The 18,899-nt window shown below is 43.5% G+C and overlaps 2 protein-coding genes across 2 annotated transcripts; one reads left to right on the top strand and one right to left on the bottom strand.

Moving 5' to 3' along the window:
* Positions 1 to 1,938: 1,938 nt before the first annotated feature.
* On the top strand, positions 1,939 to 11,968 carry LOC308288899 (extracellular calcium-sensing receptor-like; the record flags this gene model as incomplete). The annotated part of the gene is made up of 5 exons (XM_080730373.1): positions 1,939 to 2,133; positions 3,093 to 3,287; positions 6,518 to 6,739; positions 8,067 to 8,190; positions 11,055 to 11,968. The coding sequence occupies 5 exons, from the start codon at positions 1,939 to 1,941 to the stop codon at positions 11,966 to 11,968; spliced, it is 1,650 nt and encodes a 549-aa protein (XP_080586499.1).
* Positions 11,969 to 12,959: 991 nt separating this feature from the next.
* On the bottom strand, positions 12,960 to 18,609 carry LOC308288900 (uncharacterized protein; the record flags this gene model as incomplete). Its single annotated transcript, XM_080730374.1, has 12 exons — positions 18,580 to 18,609; positions 17,767 to 17,816; positions 17,075 to 17,201; positions 16,633 to 16,770; positions 16,222 to 16,326; positions 15,821 to 15,951; positions 15,501 to 15,644; positions 15,134 to 15,198; positions 14,666 to 14,856; positions 13,604 to 14,233; positions 13,247 to 13,519; positions 12,960 to 13,144 (listed from the first exon to the last, which is right to left on the bottom strand). The coding sequence occupies exons 2-12, from the start codon at positions 17,791 to 17,793 to the stop codon at positions 12,960 to 12,962; spliced, it is 2,016 nt and encodes a 671-aa protein (XP_080586500.1). The 5' UTR covers positions 17,794 to 17,816; positions 18,580 to 18,609.
* Between the last annotated feature and the right edge of the window lie 290 nt (positions 18,610 to 18,899).

Genomic DNA, 18,899 nt, shown 5'->3' on the forward strand with positions numbered 1-18,899 from the left:
CACACACACACCCACAGAAAAAAAAACAAAAAACAGTGCAACAAAAAAGTATTTACAAATAGAAGGGTCAGGGGAAGGGGGAGGTTAGGCTAGGTTTGTTATTACCAGTTTCGATCGGCTTCTGCCTGTAAGTGGCTTTTCAGGGCAGTTTTAGGATGTTAGGGATTGGCACTCCTTTAAGGCCTTCGGTAAAGCATTCCACATTTTGGTTGTATAGCAGGAGAAAGAGTTTGACCCTTTGTTTGAGTTGACTCTGGGTTGAACATGATCTGTGGCGCTGCCTCTGGTGTTGATACATTATATTATACTGAAGTAATACTAAATTCCTAAATAATACTAATGGGAGGGCTGGCCAGCTAGGCGGTGGGCCAGCGGACCACAGCCACCTCACTCTGACTCAGACATAACCATTAATAAAACCCAATACGCCCATATATACGCAGAACCACAGCCACATCACTCTGACTCGGACATAGCTATAAACAAACCCAATATTCCCATTTATAGGCATGATGTCACTATAACTCAGACATCACCATAGACAAACCCAATACACCCATGTATACAGAATAGGTATGACCACGGCCACATCACTCTGACTCGGGCATAGCTATAAACAAACCCAAAATGCCCATATATAGGGACTAAAGACTAAACAAACCTGATACAGATAAGCCCATATATAGGCATGTGACTATGACTCAGACATAATCATAAACAAACCGGATACCCTCATATATAGACATTTTTCCAGAGCACTGCCGTGTAGCTGCGGTGTTGCTGTTATGGTTGCCACACTGAAAAATGGGTCTATAGGCATATAGCCTATGGAAGATCCTGTTTTCCTGAGCCTAGGATACAACCACTTTGCTCTCATATATGGTCATGTGCATACGGTATGCAGGGACTGACCGAGCGCATCAGCAAGGGACTGCGTTGCCATCCGCCGAGTCGTTCGTCAAAAACCGACAAACACAGAGTACTCTGACAAAGTTGTGCATGAAGCTGGTTGTGGATGAGAGGCCCAATCTGGGGCCTGTCTGTGATGTCAGTTGTTCCCACATTGTTATTTGCATATGAAAGTATTGTTGATGTATGTTAAGCCATGCCTCTACCTCTGCTTCTGCCCAGATGGGTGTTGTGAAAGATTACGTAAGGTGGCACAGGGGACGGCACGGCACTGTGTATAAAACTTAACCGGACAATGGATTTTAGAGAGGGGGAGGGTGTCAGACATTGGAGGACAGTCATGAGGGCTTCTCTAGTCAAACAACTGTTTTCATTTACGATGTTGTTCTCTTCCTTCTCTCATGTGTCTTCCTTATCTTCCTTGTGTGAGTTACAGGCACAGTTTAATCTCAACAGAATGTACAAGGCTGGAGACGTGCTTCTGGGTGGTTTGTTTTTTATGCACGTAGCCTCTGTATTTCCTGAGCAGTCTTTCACCTCTAAGGAACAGGGTCCCACTTGCTATCGGTTAGTACCACAAAGTTTAAACAGCAAGCAAGAGAACAATGACCTTGTGTTGATCTAGTAACATGATTTAGTTTATGTTATATATTTCTCTACCAATAGTTGCTGTCGGGTGGAAACCTTGTAGGCCTATGTCCAAAACTATTAATTTTCAGGCGGAGAAAAAGAAAAGAAAAATAACCTCTGTTTTTGATAGTTCAATAGAACCCACAGACACACTGCACCACTTTCACTTTCATGTAAATACTTTCTTAAAAATTATTAAAAACAGCCAATCTCCAAGCTCGCAACACATCAGCTAACTTTGCTACGTTCTCCTGGCACTGTAGTAAGACAAAGTACGGCATTCATTTATTTATAAAAAGAAAATCATAAAAAGTTTAATCAGCGACGATATTTAAAGTTACAGACAGTGTTGTTTTGTGTGTTAGTTTTCACACCGTAGGTTTCAGAATGAGCCAGACCATGGCGTTTGCCATCGAGGAGATCAACAGAAACCCCAGCCTGCTGCCCAATGTGAGTCTAGGATACAGCTTCTATGATACCTGTGTCACGCTTGGAGTTGCACTGCCTGCAGCGATGTCACTGATCAGTGGGAGAGAGCAACACTTTACACTGGATGAGAGCTGTGTCGGCTCCCCTCCTCCAGTGCTGGGCATTGTGGGTCCTTCTACCTCAAAGAGTTCTGTCGCCATATCTAGAATATTAGGTTTGTACAGAGTGCCCATGGTAAGTTTCCTACTCCAACCGCTTTTACCACGGCCTGTTTTATATTATGCAAAGAGAGAATATGTACATCCCCAACACAAGTTTGGGCAGGTGCTGAGTGAGGAATGTATATAGAAGAATAAAGAATATAAATGCTCGCGCACTGAGGGCTCCAATGCGACAGATGCTTTATTGGACAAAATAACCTCGAAACATGCTCGAAACATCACATATTCTTTTTTTGTCCATGGTGCTCAAGGATAAACAGGTGTATTCAGTCATTGTGATCGTAGGGTAATGTAGAATGTTTGTGTTAAAACAGCACACATTTTCATTTCTGTAATGAGATTGTAATGAGAGGGCAAAGGCAGTCAAAAAAGCTGAAGTTCCTCTCACACAAAGATTTTGCGGCACCCCTAAAGTAAACCTGAGGATCCCCCAGGGGTACCAGACCCACTGTTGGAACACCCGTAAACGAGTTCATTACAGAAAAGATGTGTAAAGTTTTTTTACTGAATAGGTGCTTGGACGTACGTACGTTTTCTTAGATTACTCTTTCTATGTATTGATGTCAACCTATTGAAGTATTACCTTGCTTACTGTAAATCGCTCTGGATTAAAAGCATCAGCTAAATGCCTAAATTGTAAATTGTTGTGCTATTTTTTTTTTTTTTTTCAGATCAGTTATTATGCGTCTTGCTCCTGTCTCAGTGACCTGACTCAGTTCCCATCCTTCTTCAGAACGATGCCAAGTTTTGTCTTCCAGGTGAACTTGTATACACTTTACACATTATTATTTATTATACACATTATTATTATTACCCTTATTATTATTATTACCCTTATTATCAATTTAACAATTCCAAACCACTAGTTTTACCACTATGTGAATAATTCTGTATCCAAATCAGGTGCGAGCTGTACTCCAGATAATGAGGAGGTTTGAGTGGACCTGGGTAGGACTGTTGTTTAGTGATGATGAAGCTGGACGCGATGCTGCCCTGTTACTCCAGTCTGACCTGGACCAGTCTGGTCTGGGTTGTGTGGCTTATTCAGAGGCTCTGCCCTTTGACAACGACCTGGATAAACTCCAGAAGATTGTCAATGTGATGAAGACGTCCACAGCTTGTGTGATCATTGTATTTGCATATGGGAGCTATACTCATAATGTCTTAGAGGAGGTTTGTGTTATGATACAATTCAGGGATTCAGGGATTCAAAAGGTATACACACACACACACACACACGCACACACGCACACCCGCACGCACACACACACGCACACAACCACACCTTATTTTGTTCCCCAATACACTCAGCAGGTGGTAAAGCAGAATGTGACAGGTCTGCAATGGATCTTACCTGCCTCTTCAGGCTGGTGGGAAGACCCTCCTCTCCAAGCTCCTCATTTCCTTCCCTACCTGAGAGGTACCCTGGGTTTTGCTATCCGTCGTGGAGAGATACCAGGTCTTAAGGACTTCTTGTTGAATATACATCCTGACAACTACCATGAAGATAACATAGTAAGTAATGCTGTCTAATTTTGTATTGATGCTTTTTCATATCTAAATAGCATGTTAACCCCCCGAACTGTCACATACGTGTATTTATTGCTACTAGTGTCGCATATTATTGTATATTATTATACATTATTTAAATGTCTAGATCAGGGGTGTCCAAACTTTTTTCGAAGGGGGCCACATTAGAAAATATTAAAACACCCAAGGGCCGACTATCTCCCCAAATAATGTACTTTCGGTCGGACCATAACAAAGTCACATAAATGTATCGCATTTAAAGGATTTTATTTAACTAATATCATCAATATTCAATATAAATGTTCTTTTGTCAGGTGTCTGCTCTGAACAAAACACAAATAATTCAGCCTTATTTCACATTACCAAATGTAACCAGACCTACAAGGAAAAGAAAATACAATAAAATAGCCTTTCTTCGACCTCTTCAGAATGAGAGAACAGGGAACGACCTTGAGAAATTATACTCTGGGAAAATATTCTTGTTTGACGGTGATGGTGGGCCGTTTATAATACAATTTAGGAAAGCCAAGGGCCATATAAAATGTGTCCCCGGGCCGCATTTGGCCCCTGGGCCGGACTTTGGACACCCCTGGTCTAGATGAATGGAACACACAGGACACTAATGGAAACAAGCCCTTAGGGATTTTTGTGTTATCATGTTTGTGTGTTATCCATTTATCAATCAATGTGATTCATGCTTATGTCTTCATTGTTGTTTCCTTAGGAGAGGAAGTTTTGGGAGAACACATTTCAGTGTAAATTTGCTCCCCTTCCATCAGATTGGGTGGATGCTGGTGGAAGGGTGTGTACTGGACAAGAGGACCTGGCAACAGCAGACACTGCACTGTTGGATGTGTCTAACCTCAGAGCAGAATATAATGTATACAAGGCTGTGTATGCTCTGGCCCATTCCCTCCATGACATGTTGCAATGTGTGCCAGGAAGAGGGCCTTTCACTGGGCACAGCTGTGCCAGTTTGCAGACAATACAGCCATGGCAGGTGGGATGTGAATTCAGTTGACCTGTTAATGTTTCTAGTTGGACTCAAATATATAATAATAATAATAATGAAAATGTAAATATGACATTGAGAAACTAGAAGAATTGAAAAAAGTAGGATGGCCAGCTCAACGGCACCTAACTAATGAAGCCAGGTGGAGCCATGGCTCCCCATATCAACCATTGCCCATTGCCATGCAGATATGGCTGCCATTGGTTGATGGTATGTGGTTTCAGAAGCATGTGAGCCCTAATGCTGCATTCACACTGAGAGAAGCCAAGCTAATGGTTGGCTTGGTAAGTCAATGTAATCTCTATGCAAACTAGCTTTAAAAAATTCCAAGCTTTTTTTCCAGCTTGGAAATATTAAAAGCTGGTTTGCATAGAGATAACATTGAATTAACAAGCCAACCATTAGCTTGGCTTTTCTGTATGTGAATGAGGCATTAGGCACCGGCTACATACTTAGGCACACCTGGGTTTTGTTGTAGACATGCCTTTGTCTCTGGCAAATGGTACATGGTGCATTGATATAGCGCTTTTATCCACTTTACCATGCTTGTGTGATATACTTTCACCCATACACACATTCATATACCAATGGCTGAGGAAACGATGCTTCTGATTCACTTCTTTATTGACATATGCATATGAAAACACGTGCATACAATACTCAAAAGGATGAACACAACAGATTTATTTCAATTGTGGTCCTTTCAAAGATGGTTCCATACACAAAAGTAATATATAAAAGTGATCAGTGTTGTGACAAATGCGTTACAAAGTAACTAGTTACTACCAGTAAGACTCCCTAATCGGGAGAGAAGCGACCGTAGGTCACTTATCTCCACAAATAGGGCCAAAATTAGTTTTTCCAAAATCTTCCTGATCCATGTTGATGACATGAGTGTAGACATACTGTCTAGTGATTTTCGTGATTTTAGGGCCAAATCTGTAGGAGCAGTGTCCAAAAATGGGTTTTTAAAAATCGGCCTGAAGGTGGCGCTATATGGGACAGATTCATGTTGATGGGATGAGTGTAGACATACTGTGTAGCAATTTGCGTGATTTTAGGGCCAGAACTGTAGGAGCAGTGGCCAAAAATGTGTTTTAAAAATAGGCCTGAAGGTGGCGCTAGAAGAGGGCCATGTGAGAAATGAGGGGTGGGGTTAGGGTATTAGGGAATTCCCTGTGAGCAGCCCCGTTGGGGTGGTCATTTGGTCATTTTTGCACATTTGGTCATTTTTTACACCTGGGGGTCCCCCAGGGACCTGGGGGTCCCTGGGGCTCCGGGGGTCCTTGGAGGTTGTAGTTTGGCAGGTAAGGAGTGTGTGTGCAAAATGTGGCATGGATGGGGGCAACGGTTGTGGAGATATGAGCAGGGCAAAAGTGTCGCTTATCTCCCGATTAGGGAGTCTTACTGGTTTATTTACCAGAGCTGAGCGTAGTCCTGAATCTTTCTGTGTCACTCACATGACAGACACCCACCACTACCAGACAGAGACGCGCTGTGGTGGGCATGTTTGTGCTTAGGCTACCAAATACCAACAGACTACTGTACACTGCAGACAAGAAAGGGTGCTGTGTCATTGGTCCAACCTAACCCTAACCAAGGTAGGACTAATGAGATTTCTGTCTTATGGGCAGTCCCCGGTGGAAGATAGCAACTCGGCCACAGGAACGCCCCTTGCGCCATGCTAAATCCCCAAATAGTGGGTACCGTGACCTACAAAATAGTGCCCTTAAGTAGATTTTTAACGTCTCTTGCACTTCATGATTGTGCTCATTACCATTTCTAGCTTCTCTATTACCTGGAAAGGGTCAACTTCACCACATCTGTTGGTGATCCTGTATCATTTGATGAGAAAGGTGATGCTTTACCAATCTTCGATATAATGAACTGGGCGTGGCTTCCTGATGGAAGCCCAAAGATTCACAATGTAGGTGTGGTCAAGAAGTTAACCTCCGGAGATGATGAACTCATCCTTGATGAAGACAGAATCTCCTGGAACTTTGAATCCGTAAAAGTAATTTCAGCTTTCTAAAATATGTAATAGGTATTGCGCTCACCAGACAATTGGACTCGAGTCATGATGACTCGATTTGACTCGGACCCGAGTCATATTTTTGACGACTTGCGACTTGATCGGACATAAGGACAAAAACTTGAGACTCGACTTGACTTGGAAGACAATGACTCCCGACTCGACTCGACTTGAGACACGCTGACTCGGACGACTTGCCGCTACGCCACTTACCAAAGCAGTCGTGAACGCCACGCTAGGTTCACACTTTTATTGATTGATTGATTTGATTGATTGGAGACAGGCATGTAAGCGAGAGCACAAGCACCAGACACACACACACACACACACACACACACACACACAGCATGAATGGCTACTGCTGCACCCCAGCCTGATGCAGCCACTGCCAGTTCTGCTGCTACAGTTCCGTGCAGTTTGCATATAAAAACTTCCACTCCGATGGTAAACAGAGGAACACTCAATGCAAGATATGCAACGCTAAAATCAAAGACAAAGAGGGAACGACATCAAACTTTATCCGCCACTTGAAGACTGCGCATGAAGACAAGTAAAACCAAACATAAGAAGATAACATTAGAACTAAGTGTGTGTGCGCGTGTGCATGTGTGTGTTGGTGATATACTGTCGGTCGATCGTGTTTTGAACATTAATAAGACAACAATGTCACTCACCACTGTCACGAACGTTGATCTGTGACTGCATAAATAATTATCCAATTATCCATCATGGTAGCAAGCCTCCGTCTTCCAACACTTTCTCACTTTTCATAACATACATCCCATCCAGTCGTCAGCAGGGTTAAGAACTTCACTAAATAACTCCCACGCAAAAGCTTTATTCCTTTTCATTTAGCCTCCGACAAGTTTTCTACTCCACTGTTATTCTTGGGAGCTTTTCGCATGGCCCGTAATGTTACACAGACAAATGTGACCGACCAGAAATGTGTTGCCAGCCTGTGGTGGTTGCGTAGTCATTCTATAGTTTACGACGGGTAACGACATTTGGTGTAACTTGGGGTTACTTGGGGTTAACCTTGTGACTCGACTCGACGCGACTCGACTCGACGCGACTTGACATGACAACCTTGTGACTCGACTCGACTTGACTTGACAACCTTGTGACTCGACTTGACTTGACTTGCCCACAACAGAACAACTTGAGACTTGCTTGAGACTTGGACCAGATGACTTGTGACTCGACTTGGACTCGGATCAGAGGGACTTGTACAATTGTCTGGCGCTCACGATGTGAATGTAATTTAGTTTAGAGTGAAATTGATCATTGTTCCTTTCCTTTGCAGCCTCCTCGGTCAGTGTGCAGTGAGAGCTGTTCTCCTGGAACCCGTGTGGCCAGAAGGAAAGGAGAACCTGTCTGCTGCTTTGACTGCATGGCTTGTTCTGAGGGAGAGATCAGCAATGAGACTGGTAGGTTTACATTACTATTCCACACCCAAGCTAATAGAAGACTAGTACAGGCTCTATTATGATCCAGGTATTATGCCTTATGCCTTAACTTCTTTGCCTTTTTTTACTATATAGATTTTTTTTAAATATATTTCAAATAGCTGATCTGCAAGCTCACAACGTGCAGATGCAGATCAGCATTTGAAGTATTTAAAAATGTTTTTCAAAATAGTAAAAAAAAGGCAAAGAAGTTAAGGCATGAGGCATAAGACCTGGATCATAGTAGAGCCCAGACTTGGGACTACAACAGTCACTCCATATCTATAGCTTGTTGCAGCTTTCAGATCAATATAGCCTACCAACAGTCCGCTCTTAAGGATATTTTCGTTGAAATGTGTCTAAAGGCACAACATTTGGCCAAGATCTAACCAGGGCATCCTTTAACAACTTGGGTGCCAAACTCGTTCAGTAACGAGTTAAGGCCACTAGGGGTCACCCTGCCAAAAGGAGTTGTCTCGTTCATGAACGAGACAACAAGGGGTTAACTGGTACAGCTCTACGTGCAGCTGCCTGCCCTCTGAATGACCCTAGTATACGTCACCCCGTAGCTCAGAGAGAAAGAGAGAAAATGGCATGAGCTGGTTGTATTGATTTCCATTCTAGGCTCAAACATAAAAAGGGCTTTATCTATGAATGAGGTGAAAAGAACGCCAGGGAAGCAGAGATCTGATTGTTTTCACGGTGACACTTTACTGCGATGGTCGGCCGCAGTTTGGATTTTAGTTTCGCGAGCGTTTGTAAACAAATGGATTTTCTTCCTCAATCGTCAGTGGACACCCACGTGCACACGCACAAAGCTTCCGAGGCTCTTCAAAATAAAGCGTGAGTGAAAGGCGGCAGCAGCAACAGCTAGAAATGTTATAAACCTTAGCATCCCATGTGTTAATGATTTGGCTGAGACTCATGAGTTGGGGTTCTTTTTTTCTTTTATTTTATTTTCTTCTCTTTTTTTTCGTAAAACGGTTCACTTGCGATCAACATCTCTTCTTGCAAGACTTTCAAATCTTGCAACGTGGCCCCCCTTCCAAAATGAAACTTAAGGTGATAGACAGCGCGTTCGTCAGCCGTGTCCTCATTTTTCCCAAATCTTGTCAAAGGCAACCCAGGTCCCCCCTCCCAGAAAGGGGAGGCCCTGCGGTGGGGGGGCCCCCGTTGAACGGAACTCGGGAGCAGTCTAGTTTGTGTAGGAAAGATTTGAGTGACTGTGAAAGAACTTTCTTCCAAGGTAAGATTAAGACATCATGCTTTATATAAACCCTATTATATTAAGCCTAAACCGTTCTGCCGCCGTGTAGAACTGTTTTTAACAGTTTTAAAAATGAATAATTTCCCGTGAAAAACCTGTATTTTTCGGCTTGCGCGGGCGAACGAGAGTTTGAACCATGGGGCAGTCCCTGTTTGGGGCTGATGTTTGAATTAGGCCATTAATTTATAACACAGGCTTGCAATATGCTTTTTAAGCACTTTCTTCAGAAGTATTATGGAGTTGGTTAACTTTATATAGTCAATCTTTAAACTTAAAATCTAAAAGCTGTGCAAAGCTCACAATAATCTCCTTCCATCCTGTCTTCGGGGGCTGCTTGAAGTAAAAGAAACCAAATATGAGCTTAATACCAAAAAACACTGTATATCTGTTAAAGGGGTAAGCTTATGGCAATGCTGTGAACAATAATTAAGGATGTGCAGTTCAATATATTGGTTCAACATTTTTTTGAATATAAATAAATAAGTACAGAGAGCTATCATGATTACATATTATTATCTATCATACTTATATTAATAGTAGGTATGTACCGGATACTGATATGATCATATAGTGGTGTTTGTGGCTGTATACAGTATACAAATATAGGTGTGTGTCTATATATGTATATGTTTACATTATTGTTAATCTTGTAATTACTCAGATTTTTTTTTTACTTTTTTTTTCTTTGAGAGTTTACTTTGTTATGTTTTTGTCTAAAAGATTGATGATATGATAAGGGTAGGAAAAATTATCCATGGGCTTCAGTCTACACCTTTTTTGTTTTGTTCGAACCAAGATGAAGAAAAAAAGAATAATATATTGTAATGTAAAAAAAAATATTGACCAAATAAACTACTACTACATATAATGACACATTTATGGTCATAATTATTGGGAACATATACGTTATCGGGTAAAGTTGGATGGGAAAATATTCACCAATATATGACAGTTGTTGCAATATAAAATGAGTTAGTTTCTTTACACTTGATTTCGAATCAGAATATTTAATTGGATTCCCCATGCATAAAAACCAAAAACACTTAAAATTGTCCATTTTGAGGGCTTAGCGGCCATTTTTGAGCTTGGCATACTAACAGCACACCTCAAAACATGAAAACATGTACCGGTATGTCATAAATGAACACTTTTTTTCTGCAGCACTTTAAATAAGCACTTCTGAAATCTTGCCTAGGCTAAACAATATACCGTAGACAATATTACGTATTTAAATGAACAGCTGGAACAGTTTTTTTTTTCAACAAAATAAAAACGAAAAAAGGTGAGAAAGCGATTTAGCACGGAATTCTTCTTTATTGCAAGGGCTTACAGTGTAAAGTGTTGCAGCATTAACTGTAAATGCTGCAGAATGTGGTGCATTTGGGGGGTGGAACGACCAGACACGTATTGACACAATGGCTACTGCGGTAGTAGTGAAAGTAGTGAAAAACTCGGCAGAACCTGATGGTGAAGCAAACATTTCGCTGCACAATAGGATAGTAGGATGTAGCAATGTAGGTTATCTTTAGGGCAATACTTTACTAAGCTCTCTCTCTTTAAACTTTTCCTCCTTGTTAAGACTCTGCGGAGTGCACCAGTTGTCCAGAGGACTCCTGGTCCAGTCCCCAGCGTGACCACTGTGTCCCCAAGAGTGTGGAGTTCCTCTCCTATCACGAAGGCATCGGTATCTCCTTGACAACAATCTCATTATTAGGCACACTTATCTCTGCCATTGTCCTGGGAATCTTCATCTATCATCGAGACACACCCATGGTGCGTGCCAACAACTCAGAACTCAGCTTCCAACTCTTGCTGTCACTCAAACTGTGTTTCTTGTGTTCACTTCTGTTCATTGGACGTCCCAGGATGTGGACCTGCCAGCTGAGACACGCAGTGTTTGGGATCTCCTTTGTTCTTAGTGTGAGTTGTATCTTGGTAAAGACTATGGTGGTGTTGGCCGTGTTCAAGGCCTCCAAGCCTGGAGGAGCAGACATTATGAAGTGGTTTGGTGCTGTGCAGCAGAGAGGAACACTTCTGGTTCTTACTTCTATTCAAGCATTAATCTGCATAGTCTGGCTTGTTTCTGCCTCACCAAGTCCTCATAAAAACACACAATACCACAGTGATAAGATAGTCTATGAGTGTGATGTGGGATCAACAGTAGGTTTTGCAGTGTTACTGGGTTATATTGGTTTACTGGCTCTCCTTAGCTTCATCCTAGCTTTCATGGCAAGGAATCTTCCAGACAACTTCAATGAAGCCAAGTTAATCACTTTCAGCATGTTGATCTTCTGTGCCGTGTGGATAGCCTTCATCCCAGCATATATCAGCTCTCCAGGCAAATATGCAGATGTGGTGGAGATATTTGCTATTTTAGCATCTAGTTTTGGCCTTTTGTTGGCACTGTTTGGACCAAAGTGTTACATAATGCTTTTGAAACCTGAGAGAAACACTAAGAAGTCCATCATGGGTCGGGGTGCCACCAAGATGTAGTACCACCAAGATGTAGTACAGTGATCCATCCACAGTTCTATTGTGAAAATAGCAGATCTACATGCTCACAACGCCTCGCAACGCGAGGCGTTGTGAGCATGTAGATCGGCTATTTTCACAATTTCTGCCTCTAATTAATGTGTCATAATTAATTTAACCCTCTATACACTTAAACGCTATGTTGGTTTGTTTACTGTTGAGTGAGAAAACAATGTTGCACATTAAATCATCTGGGGACCCCCCCCAAAATAATTGTGGGACCCCACCCACAGGTTGAGAACCACCGATGTAGTAGATACACATAGATAAATTCAACAACACTGTTTTCTCTGCATGGTTTTAATCGTTGCAAATGGACACATTTGATTGCTGATGAATTAAAGGTCACACTCAACAAGGGAGCCACGGTAGAAAAAACATTTATTTTGTGATCACAGGAAAGTGTGGGGGGAAAACATGTTTTATAATTAATGCAATGTCACTGTCATTCCACTGTCCGAGTTCACACCGGAGAGAGAGAAGCCTCACAGCTGTGACCAGCGTGGGAAAAGGTTCCGTACTAGGCAAAGAGAGAAGCCTTACTGCCGTGTCCAGTGTGGTGTGACATTCACAGTGGAGAGAAGCCCTACTGCTGTGTGGGGTGACATTCACAGTGGAGAGAAGCCCTACTGCTGTGTGGGGTGACAGATCATTCATACAGGGGAGAAGCCCTACCGTTGTGCAGATCATTAACCCATTTAGGCCTATCTCGCAGCGCGGCACTCGGTGCCGCGCTGCGAGCTTGTATATCTGCTATTTTTCAATAGTTAAAGCATAAAATAATGATTAAAGTGGTTCAAATCTAACACGACTCGGGCGCGTTCCAGGTATTTGAGTGTTAATAAAACAACAGAAACTAAAACAACAGAAACTAATCTTTGTATCTTTTGTATGCTCACACACACACAAAGGCACGCTCATACTAAATCTAAACAAAAGGCCAGAGAAGGTTTTAATCGAGTGCAGCAGCAGCAGCAGAGACACATTGGTGTTTCTTCAGGTGAGCCGAGCGCGTGAAACTCTTGCCACACTGTGCGCAGTGGAAAGGCTTCTGTCCTGCGGGGAGACACCGGTGACTCTTCAGGTGATCTAACAGAGCGAAACTCTTGCCGCACTGTCTGCAGTGGTATGGTTTCTCTGCAGAGTGGAGACGCCGCTGGTGTGTCCTCAGGTTACCTGCAACGTTGAAACTCTTCTCACACTCTTGGCAGTGGTAGGGTTTCTCTCCAGAGTGGATACGCAGGTGTGTCTTGAGGTGTCCCGGCTCGTTGAAACTCTTCTCACACTGTCGACAGCGGTACGGTCTCTCTCCTGTGTGGGTACGCTGGTGCGTCGCCAGGTGATGTGCATGGCGTAAACTCTTGTCACACTGTCGACAGCGGTAGGGTTTGTCTCCTGTGTGGGTACGCTGGTGCGTCTTCAGGTTACCTGCCCGAGTGAACGTCTTCTCACACTGCCGACAGCCGTAGGGTCTCTCTCCTGTGTGGGTACGCTGGTGCTTCTTCAGGTTCCCTGCCACGCTGAAACTCTTGTCACACTGTTGACAGTGGTAGGGTTTGTCTCCTGTGTGGGTACGCTGGTGCGTCTTCAGGTTACCTGCCATAGCGAACGTCTTCTCACACTGCCGACAGCTGTAGGGTCTCTCTCCTGTGTGGGTACGCTGGTGCGTCTTCAGGTTCCATGCCTCGCTGAAACTCTTGTCACACTGTTGACAGTGGTAGGGTTTGTCTCCTGTGTGGGTACGCTGGTGCGTCTTCAGGTTACCTGCCCGAGTGAACGTCTTCTCACACTGCCGACAGCCGTAGGGTCTCTCTCCTGTGTGGGTACGCTGGTGGCTCTTGAGGTGAGACGACTGAGTGAACGTCTTCTCACACTGTTCACACTGGAAGGGTCTCTCTCTGGTATGAACAAGCTGGCGTGTCTTGGGGTTACCTAAAGGTTCCCCCCCCCCAGAGTGTCCAGTGTGTCCTTGTTTCAAGTTGGTTTCAGCAGAGCTGCTGGGGCCGTGCTGCTGCCGACAGGCTTGCGCTGCTGGGGGGATCTGTCCACTTCTCAGCATCTGGAAGTAGAGGTCGTTGTGGCTCCTCTTCAAGTGCTTGTGGTAGAAGAGCTGAGAGTTGAAGGCGTACGGACACTCAGGACAGCAGAAGGCCTGAGTCTGAGTAGCGGACTGAGTCCGAGTCTTGGAGGACTGGATCTTAGCCTTGGAAGACTGGGGCCCCGGTTCTGAGAGAGAGGGAGAGGCAGAGATTGAGTGAGTGAGTGAGTGAGTGAGTGAGTGAGTGCAGTGAGTGAGTGAGTGAGTGAGTGAGTGAGTGAGTGAGTGAGTGAGTGAGTGAGTGAGCGAGCGTTGAGCGAGCGAGCAAATTTCATGTAAACAACTGAAATACTGTCTCCTTGTCAAAATTCAGAGCAGAGTTTCGCGGATTGAAAGACATGGGTAAATTGACTGAACGTGTGTATAGTAGTAATTTTGTAGATAAATATTAGCACACAAAAAAACAAAATATCTCTATATATCTATGTATAATTCACACATCGATTAGTCTGATAGTATTTGACTAGACTAACTAATCTCTATCGTATAAATCAACAGTCGGTAAGTCATTTAGACGGGTTCCATTCAACAGACAGACAGACAGACAGACAGACGGCTACCTTTATCAGAACTCTTTTGGTCCCATATCTTATCAAAGATGATTCCCAGCTCCTTGGCGTAGTCATCCCCGTACCAGACCAGCAGTTCTTCTCCCTTTCTAACAGGGCGACAGGTGCGATACACAACGGCCTTTCGGAACTGGAACGCGACCAGGTTCTGTTCTTCCTCATAGCGAGCACAGTTGACATACCTGAAAAACACACAAATCAAGAGTGCCGAGGGTTGAATGCAGCTCTACAGAGATGACTTTTCAGAAGGGATTTAAAACGGGGCAAAGAGTCAGCAAGGAGACAGGTAGGTCTGAAATGTAGGACAGTGCAAGACTAAAAGCTAAAATGGGTGTTATACGATGACATTTTCTGGAACCAGTTAAAAGCCGTGCCTCATAGGAAATGCTTTGGTATAGGAGACACATTCACATGAGGGAGAGAAATCAAGTACTTTATTTCAGGAGAATTATATCTAACCTCATCCAGTTTGACTTGGTCTCGTCTTTGGCATCAATGTAGACATATTTTTTCTTCTTGCGAAGCTAAAGAGAGAGAGAGAGAGAGAGAGAGAGAGAGAGAGAGAGAGAGAGAGCAATCATTATTTATCTATAAGTATTGCCTACTGACATAAAAACGTCTATTAAACTAGATGTAACGATTTAGGATATGATATTATGTATGACTTAAAAACATAATCCCTGGTTACCATATAACTACTCACTAAGCAGTGTCCTTCATTGTAGATCTGACAAGATCCTATTTAACTTTCTTTTTTTCATGCATGTATCTGACAGTCAGATACACGCACGCACGCACGCACGCACGCACGCACTCACTCACTCACCACCCAGGAGTATCCGCTCTCCTCAGCTTCCTCTTTGGAGGTCCTGACTCCTTGATAGGGCCCAAAGTGAGCCCCCACATCAAGAGGATGCTTTCCCTTGTAGAACACCCCTAGACCTGCATTCGGGATGCGTGAACGTTTAATCTGCACACAGAGAGAGAGAGAGAGAGAGAGAGAGAGAGAGAGAGAGAGAGAGAGAGAGAGAGAGAGAGAGAGAGAGAGAGAGAGAGAGAGATCAACAGATATCAAGATAGTATAAAAAGTTATGTACATTGACAGTGTCTGTGTGTAATGTACAGAATATATGTACATAGTTTTACCTGGAATCTCTTGGGCAAAGTCTTCCTGGCTCTGTCAGGAACTCCGAGACGTATAGTACGACCAACCGTGAACACAGGAGGACCGTGTTCCTCACAGTGAGATAAGAAGAACACCTTACACGGGTCACAGTCTGGATGGACACACACACGCACGCACGCACGCACGCACGCACGCACGCACGCACGCACGCACGCACACAGACAGACAGACAGACAGACAGACAGACAGACAGACAGACAGTCAGACAGACAGACAGACAGACAGACAGACAGAGAACAAAGAGGTGAAGTGTGTTACAAAGTATGCCATATACAACTAAACATTGTACAAAGTATAGAAGAGAAGAGACAAAAACTGTGTGTGAGAGAAAAAACTGAGCAGACGGAATGGAAGTACTCACAGAAGTACTCTTCGTCGTCTGGCTCTTCCTCCTCGGTGTAATCGACCTTGGGCAGTTTTCTCAGCTCTCTGTCACTGGGGGGCACTGACAGTGTTTTCTGTCGACCTGACACAACACACAGACGGAGAAGACGGGTGTTCATGTGGACATTCAAATGCAGCTCATTCTAATGTTGACCTAAAGTTATGGATTTAGAACACAGCATATTTGATGGAATAAATAAAAGAAGACACAGCTTGGATGTGTCACATATGGTTGACTGTTTAAACCAAGCCCCAGGCGTTGTTGATTTAACAATACTATATTACTGTTATGGATTTAATTTAGCTTTATGAAAAAGCAGTCACACTCCACCAGCTCAACTTTACTATCGTGTACAGTAGTGTGACTATGGCAACCGTGTGGGATTACCAGACACGGAAGGAGTCCACTCCGCGTCTTCTTCATCCTTCTCCTCTTCCTCACTTGAGGAGGAGAGCCGAGGTGAGGGGGGGGTTTGGATGCGCTTGTTGCGACTCCTCATGAAGTCTGGAGGCTGGGACTTGATACCTGAAGGAGAAAGGAGGAGAGAACGCAGAGAGAGAGAGAGAGAGAGAGAGAGAGAGAGAGAGAGAGAGAGAGAGAGAGAGAGAGATAGAGAGAGACAGACACAGACAGACAGACAGACAGACAGACAGACAGACAGACAGACAGACAGACAGACAGACGGTTGGGTTCTAGAACACGACAGCACATTCCTGGCACTCTATCCAAATCCCAGTGGTTGCCTGATGTTTAAATAACACACCTGTATTTACTCTGCTTGGCAAAATACATATTTGTACCATTACCTGCAAACAGTTTTTAACATTACCTATGGAGAGCTTAAACAGGTGGTTGCTCTTCATGTTGGCATATCTGATCTTGTCAATCTCCCTCAGCTCGCTCCACTGTTTTTTGTTGAAATGACGTCTCAGGTCCTCAAAGTCCGGCAGCTTGACCTGTAAGGTAAGGCAGTGCGTCTCAAAGCAAGGAGCCCCAAGTGGACAGACACTTTAGAGCGACGACGTTGCTAGGTTTTCAATGTAACGGGTCCCGGGACCCGTCTTGCGACGACACGCGCATTATGTATCAACAGTGATAAAAACGTCACAAAGGACTTTGATTTAAACACATTTTACTACTCTAAACGTAGTTAATAAAGGACAGGTTTACAAGATGTCCTCAATCATATCTCATCAACAATGCCAAAACGCACAGCTGTGGGGAGACAGCAGTGAAATGACTGATAGCAGAAAGGATAGAGTTGTAGTGATGCTTTGTTCAAAAGGAGGGCGGATCAGAAGCAAGCAGCATCATCTCTGCACTTATTAGCTGATTTCAAGGACCCCCCCGTTAAGCAGGTTAGGGACCCCCACTTGATGGCATTTCTGGGGACCCCCAGACTCCACTCAGGGTAGAGCAGTTGTTGCACAGTATGTCACACACAGACTGGGTTAGCTCAACATGATAATGCTAGCACAGACTGGCTTAGCTGACCAAATGATAATGCTATTGCTGTCTCACCTGTTGCTCCGAGCAGCAACTCGCCATGTTTGCGGTCCTTCTGTTGACACCTGCAGGAGACACACACACACACACAACGTAGTTCAAGTGACAGAAATACACCAGCGAAAACATGAGAATGGAAACACTGCCCTCATGTGGATTCTTTGATATCCTGTTACGGGGAACAAACAAGAATGATTACTGTCACACTATGGAGCTGTTTAACACTGTTACTGAACAAACACTCTATAGCAATGATTACTGTCACACAATATGGAGCTGTTTAACCCTGTTACTGAACAAACACTCTATAGCAATGATTACTGTCACACTATAGAGCTGTTTAACACTGTTACTGAACAAACACTCTATAGCAATGATTACTGTCACACTATGGAGCTGTTTAACACTGTTACTGAACAAACACTCTATAGCAATGATTACTGTCACAATATAGAGCTGTTTAACACTGTTACTGAACAAACACTCTATAGCAATGATTACTGTCACACTATGGAGCTGTTTAACACTGTTACTGAACAAACACTCTATAGCAATGATTACTGTCACACAATATGGAGCTGTTTAACCCTGTTACTGAACAAACACTCTATAGCAATGATTACTGTCACACTATAGAGCTGTTTAACACTGTTACTGAACAAACACTCTATAGCAATGATTACTGTCACACTATGGAGCTGTTTAACACTGTTACTTAACAAACACTCTATAGCAATGATTACTGTCACAATATAGAGCTATTTACCAGTGTTACTGTCAACAAGCACTCTATAGCAATGATTACTGTCACAATATAGAGCTATTTACCCTGCCGTCTCCTCTCCTCTCCTCTCCTAGGTAAACACTGACAGGCGCAGCTGGGGGCGTCATTAGCAAGCCAGTGCAAAGACTCTTAAAGTGACAGTACAGATATTTACTCTGTTGGAATAGAACAGTGGAACTATTTAGGATTTGGTGTAATGTCAAGCCTTAAAAGAAAAGTCGGTTAGTAACGTTGTTACACTAGGCAGTAATTTGTTTCCAGAGTATGCCCCTGGTGTAGTGTCAGTTTGGTGTTTTTTCTAACCCTAGCCATCAGTGACCCCTGTCGGTGGGGACCTACTGATAGGTTTTATTTCACTTCGCCC

The sequence above is a fragment of the Nannobrachium achirus genome (assembly GCF_963921795.1).
Source record: "Nannobrachium achirus genome assembly, chromosome: 7".
Lineage (NCBI taxonomy): Eukaryota > Metazoa > Chordata > Actinopteri > Myctophiformes > Myctophidae > Nannobrachium > Nannobrachium achirus.